The sequence below is a fragment of the Salvia splendens genome, chromosome 17 (genome assembly GCF_004379255.2).
Source record: "Salvia splendens isolate huo1 chromosome 17, SspV2, whole genome shotgun sequence".
Taxonomy (NCBI): Eukaryota; Viridiplantae; Streptophyta; class Magnoliopsida; order Lamiales; family Lamiaceae; genus Salvia; species Salvia splendens.
Genome location: NC_056048.1, coordinates 7,074,684 through 7,087,169, shown reverse-complemented (window position 1 = coordinate 7,087,169; position 12,486 = coordinate 7,074,684). Strand labels below are relative to the sequence as shown.

Below are 12,486 nucleotides of genomic sequence, written 5' to 3'. Positions count from 1 at the left end.
AGCTCTTACAGGATGAAATCTTTTCTCTGATTAGCACATCAAAATCAAAAATTAAAAAAAACAGAGGAACAAATTTTTGAAGAAAATACAAACAAATGAACAAATTGTGTATAGCATTTCAGTTAACTTTTACACCTTGAGTAGGTACATATCTCACCAGAAACAAACTTTTTAATACTAAGAAATAACTATGTTCTATGCTCTGTAAACAAAATCTTTGAATATCAACCATCCTCCATACAGGGGCAATTCATCCACAATAATCTTTAACTTCACGCTTAACAGGGTTGACAGAGGCAAAGGAACGAGCACCTGATACAGTATTCCTTTCATTCAGCAGCACTACTGAGGATGCAACGCTGCCTACTACTTTGCATGGACCGAAGGCTCCGGAAATGTTGTTGTTCCCTTAGTCATTGTCTGGTAATGAGAAGGAAATATCGGCGCTGAAGGCTGAGTTTTGTATATTTGGCTGTATGCAATTTCTTCATCAAATTCACTGGCCCCAGTAGCAGAGACTGCCGAAATAGGTTTAGCCGATTCTGAGGGAATCTGGTGCTCTAGAGACCCTACAACTAGTTGGCCTTGATTAGAGGGGATATTAACTAGTTGTGTTGAAGCTGGATTACTACAGTAAGTGGCTGACTCAGATGTTTGACCTCCAAATACTTCTTTATGGCCCACAGGTTGAGGAATAGCTGCAGTCTTTGGATGCAAGGGTGGTAGGCTCGGAGGACTAACTGTATTTGCATCGATTGAGCTACATGGCATCGGAATATTTTGATATTGAGGTGGTCTCATGGGCACCAAATATATTGGGTATGGTTGATTAGGATGACAAGATACATGCTGTGGGTGCATTGGCATTTGATATAAGGGATAGTAAGGAGAAATTGGCACTGGACCTGCATACTGAGGCATATACTGCACCCCTCCTTGAATTAAGGGTGTGTCGTGCTGTTGCTTCATTCCCTCCTGCACCTGAGGTAAAGGATATCGAAGAACTTGAACTGGTTTTTGCCCTGCCATATCAATTAAAGGGTCTTCTGATGATAATTCCGGACCAACCTGAATCAGCGGCTTTTGGGAGACTCCGGTTTTTGGAGGGGCAGCCGAACTTCCACCACTATTATCACTGTAAAACCACATACTACTAATTCAGCCATCAAGTTCATATCCACAGTGCAAGAGTTTTGCTGAGCTGCTCAAGAAGATTAGCTTCAAAACTAGACTACATACGTACTCCTCAATTATTCAACAAAATTTATACCGAATCTCTGATGTATTTAGTTCCTAGTCAAATTATAGATTCGATTAAGGTCTTCGCAACTTCAAAGAGTTAACTAGAAGTTCTCCTAAAACCAAGCATACTTACATATACATCATATTATTAAGCATAGTATGCACGAAAATAATCAAATAATTGTAAATAAACTGAAGTAATTTGCACTCAAAAATCGTATAATCGCGAATTATCAAATAATTGTATAGCTGAAGTAATTTGCAATCAAAAATCGTAAAAGCAAAATCGATGTATAAGAAATTGAAAGAAATTGATCTACCTTTCAAAAGAGGCTGAAGACGGCACTCTATTCTTCCGGTCAAGCAAATTCAAACCCTTTTCATCCGCAATCGCAATCGGCGGAGAATTCGATGTGGAAAAGGACGAACAAGTAGAGCCAAACGACGAATTCGTCTCCAAAACCAACGACTCCGCCCCCGCTTTACTCTCCCCTCCGCCGCCGCTATTGCTGAAACTCTCAACCGGAGCTTCCAAATCCGGTCCAACGCCGATCAGAAGGCCACAATCCGCCGATTGCCCCTTCTGCAAAACCCCCGTACTCCTGAGCGCGTCGCTGAACCACGTCTCCGACTTAGGGCCGAGCAGCGCGGAGCCGAGGGACTCCGGCTTGACGGCGAACAGAAACAGCCTGATGCGGGCGGGCGGAGAGATCCGATCGTGCTCCTCGAGCATGTTGGCGAGATCCTCGTCGGAGACGACGGAGATTAGGGAATCGAGGTCCTCGTCGGGGAGCTGGTACTTGAGGAGGAAGGGGCGGTTGCTGAAGAGCGTGCGGGAGAGGTGCGCGGAGAGCAGGGAGAGTGACGAGGCGGTGGATCGGCGGTCGACGGCGACGATGCGGGTTTCGCCGGCGGCGTAGTAGAGTGATTTGTCGTGGGGGCGTGGGACTATGTGGCCGCCGTAGCTGCACATTAGGCGGATTTTGGGGGGCGAAAGAGGGGGGCGAGGAGAGGTGGCGGTGGAGGAGGGCGGTGGCGGAGGCGGAGGCTGGGGCTCCATCAAGAGAGAGAGGATTGTAGAAAAAAAGAGAGAGAGAGGGAAAGTTGAGATTTAATAATAGTGGAAGGAGCTGGCGCGATAATTACGCTGTGTATCTTTTTGGGGGCAATTATCAAATTTTCCAAACTTTAAAAACTATCGCACCAAAATAGAGATATATTTAACATGAGGGCATAATCGGAAATATTTGTTATGATAACTGGTTATCTTTAACTAAACTTGAGGGCATAATTGGAAATTGAACATTACAATTTCGTGGGGCAATTGATGTTACTTTTGCAAATATAATTATACCGTTTAGGTAACGATTACTTATGTTATACTAGTACAGGATAAAATAAAAATACATAGTCACAGAAAAACGTGGTTTTAATTGAATAATAGTAGTCCCAACTAATATAATCATTTTCTTTTTTAGTTTGTTCAAATTAAGATGATACATTACTAAAAATGAAAACACATTTTTCTTTATTTTATTTCCTCTCTCTCCATTTCACACATAAAATAACATTATATAAATTCTCGTGTCGTCCAAGGAATGAGTCATTTTTTGGGGACGAGTGAGTAGTATTTATTTGTATATATGGCATGTCATCCGAATGTATTAATTCATAAAATATGTTGATAATCCATATATTTCCCATTCAAAGTGATAATATGCGATTTTAGATAGAATTAATAAATTTAGCAGTAGGAAGAACAGATTAATTGGATACTTATTTTATAAGAAGATAGAGGAGAAAATATTTACTCCTATTTCAAAAATAAAAAATGATTATCTTGATTAAAATAAATCAAAAAAGAAAGGTAAACATGTTAATAAGACAAAATAATCATTATTTAATTTATTGTGTTTAAAGTGGTTAGGATTTGACTGAATCAAAGTTTTTTAGTAGTATTTATAATACTTTAACTATTTTTTTCTTATTAAAAATTCCTTGTGTAAATATAAGATGATAATTCTGCGTCTACTGATTTAGTTGTCCATAATTGGTGGTATATTTGTTTCTATTTTACTACTAAGTCTATATATTAAAATTCAATGTATAAATCTAAGATGATAATTTAGCATATACCCATATTGCATGCGTAAAAATATTTATTGGTGGTATATTGACTGGTTAATATCTATTGACTATAGTCTATATATACTACTTCACATTAAAAATATTATACCATTAATTACAAATCTAACGTAGGTTGGGTTTATCTTCTAAATCCAATACTTAGGTCTTAGAAGTTACTACGCCTTACATTATTTAATTTAATTTGACTTAAAAAGATTGTTTGATGGTTATTGTATCAAACAATTCGCTCAAATTAGTGGTACAATAAGTAGCTGGTTTTTCTTAAATAGTCTATACAGTATATACCACCGGTCTAAAAAATTATTATAAAAAATATACTTTAAAAAATTCTAATAATAGTAGTAGTACAATATTTCCGATATTCATATTTACAAACTTATTGGTATACGTCAAATTAGTTGGCTTCGAATAAAGATTTATAAATTCGTCACTTAACTGCCAAATCATCACATTGAGTGGATGATAATCATTGCAACTTATCTACTGCATTTTTCACTAGTGGTAAACATACATAACGTTAACAACGATAAATTTGGTTTATTATATTTTTAAGACTCGATGTGATCAACTAGTGTTTGGGAGAATCAATTTCACTGGACAACTGTGAGACCAAAAAATATTAATTAAAGTATAGTTTGTTTCAATGGTTAATACAATGTACACAATTAATTAATTGACAGCAGAGCCCACCGTCCACGTAAACCTGATGACGTGTCAACCTGTTATCTTGGGACAGGAGAAAATCTAGTACACTTTGCTTCTTGGATTTTGGAGTTAGTCATATTGATGACTAATTAACACGCCTAATTGCCATTATCTTATTAAACAAATGGTCCTTTTTTTTTTGTTTTTAATTGAGTATTGTCCAATGAGAGTTTCAGAGGGATCCAACCAATAAATAAACGTACAATACAATATTATTGTTGGACTATTTGGTTGGTGGTTTCATGGGCAAATTTATATATTTGCCCTTAGATTTTAACATTCTTAGTCAAATTGTCATTTTAATTTTGTCTTAACAAGTTGTCACCTGGGCTAGAGTGCGTGAAGCAGATGATACTAGTAGATAATATACTTTAAACTCCACTAAAGAACATTTTATCACTTCATCAATTAATGATACATTATTTTAACGTAGTAGTAAGAGTATTTGGGATGTCTACAAATTTGTTTGATTCTTATCAAATATTAACAGTCTTTGTTGATGTGATAAGTTGTCAAAATTTAAACAAGAGGTGATATTAAACTCGTAAAATAATAGTCATGAACAAGAAAATCATGTTGGCTTAAACAAACTTTAAACTTTTTTTATAATTATTCAAGTCATACATCAAAATATTTGGAATTAATACCACTATTGGAACTAAGGGCATGGAGCGTAAGAGCATCTCCAGTGGTCGGCGGACAAGCAATAGCCCAGCTATAGCCCAGTCATGCCACATCAGCAGCACTAAATTCCTCCTGCCACATCAGCTGGACAAGCAATAGCCCAGCCATAGCCTTGCCACATCATCAGCACTAAAAACAAATAATTAAACAATCATACAAAATACGGAATTAAATTTACGACACATATACGGGAAAATTCTCTAATAATATTAAATTTTTAAAAATACATTAATTAAAAAAAAGTAAAAAAAATTACATTACTTAAAAAAAATCCTAATCCACGCACGGGACCACCCCTTCCGGCGCCGCCTCACTCCTCGCCGTCGTCGCCGCTATCCGGGACCCCCAAATCTGCGGCATCTGAGCCCGCGTCAGAGCCCCCCACCTGTGCCGCGCCGGGATTCAAATCCTGTCACATACTCACGAGCACGGCGTGAAAAAAACTCTTCTCCTCGGGGTCAGTTGCATTCCTCCATTGATCTATGACCTTGATCATCTGAGCTCGCGCTTGTTGACGCGCCAAGAAGACGAGGTCAGCTGTCGAGCTGCCAACAGGGGGGATGCCGACTTGACCTCCTGAGACCTCTGGCAAGGGCGTTGTGCCCGTCTTTGACCAACCGGGCGAGTGCGGCGAGTAAACAAGGGAGGGGACGGGGTCTCCTGAGCATCTTCGGGGAGGTCGTGGGAACCGCCGCTGCTATATCCGGTGTAATCACCTGAATAGTTCAGGCGCTGCTTCTTCGGCCAGCCCGCATCGACACCTGCCCGAAACTTCTCGGAGTCCATTAGCACCTCGTAGCAGTTCCAGTAGGTGAAGTCCTTGTAAGGGGGAACTCTTTCTCCGCCAGCCTCCTACAGTCGTCGTCAGTTTGGCCGCTGGACTTCATTCGGAGGGCGTTGGTGTACAAGCCCGAAAATCGGGACACCCCAGACCGGATTCGGTCCCACCCCTTCCGGCACTCCTCCCCGCTGCATGGCCTCCCCTCTGGGCAAAATGCCTTGTAGGTTGCTGCTATTTTAGCCCACAAATTAACGATCCTCTGATTGTTCGAGGCGAGAGGGTCATCGCAAACACTCACCCACGCCTTGGACAGCGCGACGTTCTCCGCGTCTGTCCACTTCCTCCGTACCTCCGTCTGCGACGACTCGCCGACCACCTTTTTCCCCTTCTTCTTCTTGGGCGCGCCCCGACCCCGCCCCACGGGAGTGTCCGGTGCCCCGAGATCTATACCCAACTCCTCTAAGGAGAATGACTCAATCCCCTGGAACTGCGTATCCGCTGGGGTCGATGTGTGCGAAGCAGCAGTACCAAAATCAAAGCTGGGGCGATAGACGTCAGAGCCCCCCGGCGTCCCCTGCCCCCACGGTGTACCCTGCGCCCCCTGCATCCCCGGGTACCCCGACGTCCCCTGCATCCCGGGTGCCCACCCCGGCATCATCGACATCCCGGGATGCATCCCCGGTCCCCCCTGACCCCCCGGCATCCCCTGCCATCCCGGCATACCACCAACAGATGCCATCCCGGGCATCATCTACTGCCAAGGGTACATGTTGTTGTAGTACCCAGGCATCTGATTCCATCCACCTCCCATGGGGACCGTGGGAGTTTGAGACCCGCTCGACCCTGAAGTTGGCTCGTTGTTGAGATCCATTTTGCGTTGTTGATCTTGTACAGAAATTAAGATAGAGTGAGTACTCGTTAAAACAAGTGGTGCGAATGAAAATGTCGTGCAAATTGCGTATATATAGTGTTTCGAAAAAAAAAATTAGCTCGCCGGCCTCGCCGATCGGAAGGCTGCAATAGCGGCGAGCCGATCGGCGAGAGAATCGACGAGCGCACGGGAATCGGCGTGCCCTCGCCGATTTGGCGCTCACCGGCTGCAATAGTTCGGCGAGCGCCAAAAATCGGCGAGCCGCTCGCTCACCGACCACTGGAGATGCTCTATCTACAGGTAGTGGATGGCATTGGGTGGGGCTAGCGCGAGTGCACCGCCCCGTTGCCCATGCAGCGCCTCAGAGCATCCACAATGGTTTTCGCCCAGCCATAGCCCAGCCACAAACTCCTCCTGCCACATCATCAGCACTAAAAATCCTCTTGCCACATCATCAGCACTAAAATTCCTCTTGTCACATCATCAGCACTAAAAATCCTCCTGCCACATCATCAGGACAAGCAAATAGCCCAGCAATAGCCTAGCCACATCACTCCTAATTATATAAATCAAATAATAATTGACAATCACACAAAATACGGAATTAAATGTACGACACATATACGGGAAAATTCAATAATAATATTAAAAATTAAAAAAGTACATTAATTTAAAAAACACACTTCATTAAAATTAAAATAACATTACAACATCCTCATTAATGAGTTTGTCCCACATCGAAAGTGGAACATAAAACATTCAAGGATGTCTCTATAAAAGAAAAACAACCAAGAATGAGTTTGTCCCACATTGAAAGTGGAACATAAAACATTCAAGGATGTCTCTATAAAAGATAAACAACCAAGAATGAGTTTGTCCCACATCGAAAGTGGAACATAAAACATTCACGGATGTCTCTATAAAAGAGAAACAACCAAGAATGAGTTTATAAAAAAAACATTAAATAAAAAAAATTAAAAAATCCGCTGGACGATGCGGTCGGCGATCCGGACCCTGCAATGGCGCCGAGCGGATCGCCGAGCGCCCGTATATCACCTAGCGCTAGGCGAGTTTTTTTTCAGAAAACCGCTAAGCGGTTGCAATGGTTCGCCGAGCGCCGGGGCTCGGCTAGGCGGTGCGCTAGGCGCCATTGTGGATGCTCTCACGGAGATATGTGATAGAGGGACTGAGCACCGAGAGAGGGCAGGAGGTGGGTTTAATTAAAGTATCAAAAATGAAAAATGAAAAATGAAAAATGAAAAATTATATAATTATGTAGATGGCTATTTAATAAATTGTTAGTAGCTTGACTTTAGTTATATATATATATATATATAGGGGTGCATTATAATGATAACCCCAATTTCCGTAATAACCCTATAACTAAATCTGGACCACACATTTTTAAAATCACGTGGTCTAGATTCAAACTTAGATTTACTTCATAAAAAAAAGCACGGGGGTAAATATGTCATTTCGCTCATGATAAAATTTACGTATCCAAATTTCGCTCATTTAATTTCTGAATTTCCCTCATTTTATCATTTTATCAGTCAGTCAAAAGTATCATTTTATCAACTCAGAGTATCATTCTATCCGGCAAAACTATCATTCTATGAAATAAACCTATCATTTTATCACAAAGCAGTAAACGTATCATTTTATCAACTCAGAGTATCATTTTTATAAGGTTACTGTCATTTTATCCGCTTAGATTATCATTTTATCAGGTAAAAGTATCATTTTATTAAACAAAAATGTCATTTTATACACCAAAAATACATATCATTCTATCGGCTGAAAGTATCATTCTACCCGGCAAAACTATCATTCTATCGGCTGAAAGTATCATTCTATCTGGCAAAACTATCATTTTATCAGTTTTATGTCATTTTGTCACGTTAAAGTATCATTTTATCAGCTTATATGCAATATCTTCAGCTAAACTATCATTTTTATAAGGTTACTGTCATTTTATCCGCTTAGATTATCATATTATCAGGTAAAAGTATCATTTTATTAAACAAAAATGTCATTTTATATACCAAAAATACATATCATTCTATCGGCTGAAAGTATCATTCTACCCGGCAAAACTATCATTCTATCGGATGAAAAGTATCATTCTATCCGGCAAAACTAACATTTTATCAGTTTTATGTCATTTTGTCACGTTAAAGTATCATTTTATCAGCTTATATGCAATTTCTTCAGCTAAACTATCATTTTTATAAGCTAACTGTCATTTTATCCGCTTAGATTATCATTTTATCACGTAAAAGTATCATTTTATTAAATAAAAATGTCATTTTATACACCAAAAATACCTATCATTATATCGGCTGAAAGTATCATTCTACCCGACAAAACTATCATTCTATCGGCTGAAAGTATCATTCTATCCGGCAAAACTATCATTGTAAGCAATAAACCTAACATATATCATTTTATCAGTTAGTCAAAAGTATCATTTTATCAACTCAGAGTATCATTCTATCCGGCAAAACTATCATTCTATGCAATAAACCTAATATAATCAGCACAATACATAATATACAAACCTACAAAGCAGTAAACGTATCATTTTATCAACTCAGAGTATCATTTTTATAAGGTTACTGTCATTTTATCCGCTTAGATTATCATTTATCAGGTAAAAGTATCATTTTATTAAACAAAAATGTCATTTTATACACCAAAAATACCTATCATTCTATCGGCTGAAAGTATCATTCTACCCGGCAAAACTATCATTCTATCGGCTGAAAGTATCATTATATCCGGCAAACTATCATTTTATGCAGTAAACCTAACATTTATAAGCTAAAAGTATCATTTTATCAACTCAGAGTATCATTCTATCCGGAAAAACTATCAATCTATGCAATAAACCTAACATATATCATTTTATCATTTTATCATTTTATCAGTCAGTCAAAAGTATCATTTTATCAACTCAGAGTATCATTCTATCCGGCAAAACTATCATTCTATGCAATAAACCTATCATTTTATCATTTTATCAGTCAGTCAAAAGTATCACTTTATCAACTCAGAGTATCATTCTATCCGGCAAAACTATCATTCTATGCAATAAACCTATCATTTTATCAGTCAGTCAAAAGTATCATTTTATCAACTCAGAGTATCATTCTATCCGGCAAAACTATCATTCTATGCAATAAACATATCATTTTATCATTTTACGTAATATTTGGCGAAATTCAGAAATTAAATGAGGGAAATGACAGTTTTACTCCCGCGCTTTTTTTATGAAGTAAATCTAAGTTTGAATCTCAAAACTATCATTCTATGCAATAAACCTATTATTTTATCATTTTACGTGATATTTGGCGAAATTCAGAAATGAAATGAGGGAAATGACAGTTTTACGCCGCGTTTTTTTTATGAAGTAAATCTAAGTTTGAATCTCAACCGCATGATTAGAAATATGTGTGGTCCAGATTTGGTTATAGGGTTATTACGATATTTAGGGGTTATCATATGATCACGACTATATATATATATATATATATATTATTTCATGCGAGTGATCAATTGCTAACTCAACCTTTAATTGCTAACTATAACTAATTTAGAATCATAAGATTTGTAGAGATTTAGTGGTCTATAAATAGTCATGTGTAAATTCATTTTATTATTATTTAAAGATAAAAAGATAAAAAAAACTATTAAAATTAGGGTTTTGGATCAAAATGTCAATATAGTGTAGTAAACATATCAATACTATTCATTGAATATGTCAATACAATTTAGCATTGACATTGTATATGTATTATATTGACTTATTATGATAGCTACATTAACATTATGCTGTTTTTGAAAAATACAAAAATTAGAGAATTTTTTTTCAAATTTTGACATCGGAACATATGCAAGTGAGATCTCGTTAAAATACTTATAAAATTATCTTTAATTTGATATAAGTTGTGTAAAAAAATAATTTAAATTGAGATAGTTATAATCATTTAAAGTTTTTGGATTTTTTTGATAGTTAGTTATAACTAACCTTTGGTCAATTGACATTAATACTCCTAATTGACTTTTTTTGCATTGTATTGATACTCTGGTTAATCTTGTCCCTTGATTTCATAATCTAATGTCTATTATTTAGTTGTAGTTAATAATTTAGGGGTGAGTTAGCAATATAACACACCCAATTATTTCATACTATTATAATTAAGACATATATACTTAACTTTGAATAATTTAAAAATAATATTCAATAAATTAAATTTTACTATTACTACTATTAGTCAAATTAATTAAATAAAACATATGCCCGCAGGGGCGTAGCGCAGTTGGCAACGGAAGGGTAGATCTTGCTCGCTTTTTTTTTTGCTGCAATTAAATAAAACATACTATTGTTTTGGGCTATTGTACCTCTCTTAAGTAATGGTCCTTAGAGCATCCACAACGGTGGTGGGAGTGAAGGCCGCCGTCCGTGCCAGCGGCGAGGACGAGGACCGCCGCCGCTGCGCTCGCGCCGTGCCAGCGAGCAGGTGACGTGGCGGCTTATGATTGGGCAACGGCATAACCGTTGCCTTTGAATTATTATTTTTTTTAATTTTAAAAATCGTTTTTAAATTATATAAAATGATTAAAAAAAAATTTCCAAATCCCAAAAAATGGCCGTTTTTTTCCATTTTTTCTGATTTTTTTGAGTTTTTTTTATTTTTTTCCCCCAAAATCATCTATAAATACACACATTCATCATCCATTTATCACATCAATTCATCTCCCATTCATCTCTCATTCTTAAAATTCTTATACAAACTACCAACACATTCATCCCTCATTCAAAACCTCAAATGGATTTCACCCATATTATGGCGGAAGCGGAACGCCAAGAACAAGAATACTACGAACAACATCGTGCCGCTTACGAAGCATATGTCGCGGCGAATACCCCCGCTCATCCTCCTCAGGGAACCAGATCAAATCGGCGCTACATCCATCGTGACCGGGAGGGAGCCGACGAAAGGCTCGTTGCCTACTACTTTGCCGACCAGCCGCGGTTTCCGGCAGATTACTTCAGGCGCCGTTTTCGCATGTCAAAGCGCTTGTTCATGCGAATTGTCAACACATTGTCCGCACGTGTTGAATTCTTCCAAACAGGTCAAGATGCAGCCGGCCGGCAAAGTATCACGCCGTTGCAGAAGTGTACGTGTGCCATCCGACAACTCGCTACTGGGCAAATGGCCGACATCTTTGACGAGTATTTGCATATCGGTGAGTCCACTGGAATCCTTTGTCTAAAGAATTTTTGCGAGGGCGTTCGTTCAGCTTTCGGGGATGAATTCCTTCGGGCACCCAGCACCGATGATTGCCAACGGTTGCTGCGTCTTCACGAATCAGTCCATGGCTTCCCCGGAATGCTTGGCAGCATTGACTGCATGCATTGGAGGTGGAAGAATTGCCCGAATGCTTGGAGGGGGCAACACTTAAGCGGTCACAAAGGCGGCGGCCCAACACTTATCCTTGAGGCGGTCGCCGACTACCGCCTATGGATTTGGCATGCATATTTCGGCGTTGCCGGAGCCAACAACGACTTGAACGTGCTCTATTCTTCACCACTCTTCAATGATGTGATGAATGGTGTAGCACCGACGATCGACTTCACCATCAACGGAAATACATACCACATGGGTTACTATCTCGCCGATGGTATCTACCCACGGTGGTCGACGTTCGTGAAGACGCTCCACAACCCGCACGACCCGAGGCGGGTTCTTTTTGCGCAGCGTCAAGAGTCCGCGCGGAAAGACGTTGAAAGAGCCTTCGGGGTCCTTCAAGCCCGATTTAACATTGTGAATGCCCCGGCTCGGCTGTGGTACGTGAATAATATTGCCGACATCATGTTCACGTGTATTATCTTACACAACATGATTATAGCCGACGAAGGGCCAAGGGCAGCTAGCTTCTACGACGAGGATGAAGCCGGAAGCTCAACAGCGAGGTCTCCCCCACGCCGAGGTGAGCATACGACGGTTGGCCAGAGGATCGAGACAAGGCACACAATGCGCGATACCCG

At 39.4% G+C, this 12,486-nt stretch overlaps 1 protein-coding gene across 1 annotated transcript; it reads right to left on the bottom strand.

Annotated features, from left to right (window-relative positions):
* Nucleotides 1-90: 90 nt before the first annotated feature.
* Nucleotides 91-2,369, bottom strand: LOC121775065. Its single transcript, XM_042172027.1, has 2 exons — nucleotides 1,563-2,369; nucleotides 91-1,135 (listed from the first exon to the last, which is right to left on the bottom strand). Exons 1-2 carry the CDS (start codon nucleotides 2,300-2,302, stop codon nucleotides 367-369), a joined length of 1,509 nt encoding a protein of 502 aa, XP_042027961.1. The 5' UTR covers nucleotides 2,303-2,369; the 3' UTR covers nucleotides 91-366.
* Nucleotides 2,370-12,486: the final 10,117 nt, after the last annotated feature.

Coding starts and splice junctions, on each gene's coding strand:
- LOC121775065 (XM_042172027.1), bottom strand. CDS start 2,302: ATGGAGCCCCAGCCTCCGCCTCCGCCACCGCCCTCCTCCACCGCCACC. Junction 1,136..1,562: donor TCTTCAGCCTCTTTTGAAAG/GTAGATCAATTT, acceptor GTGGTTTTACAG/TGATAATAGTGGTGGAAGTT.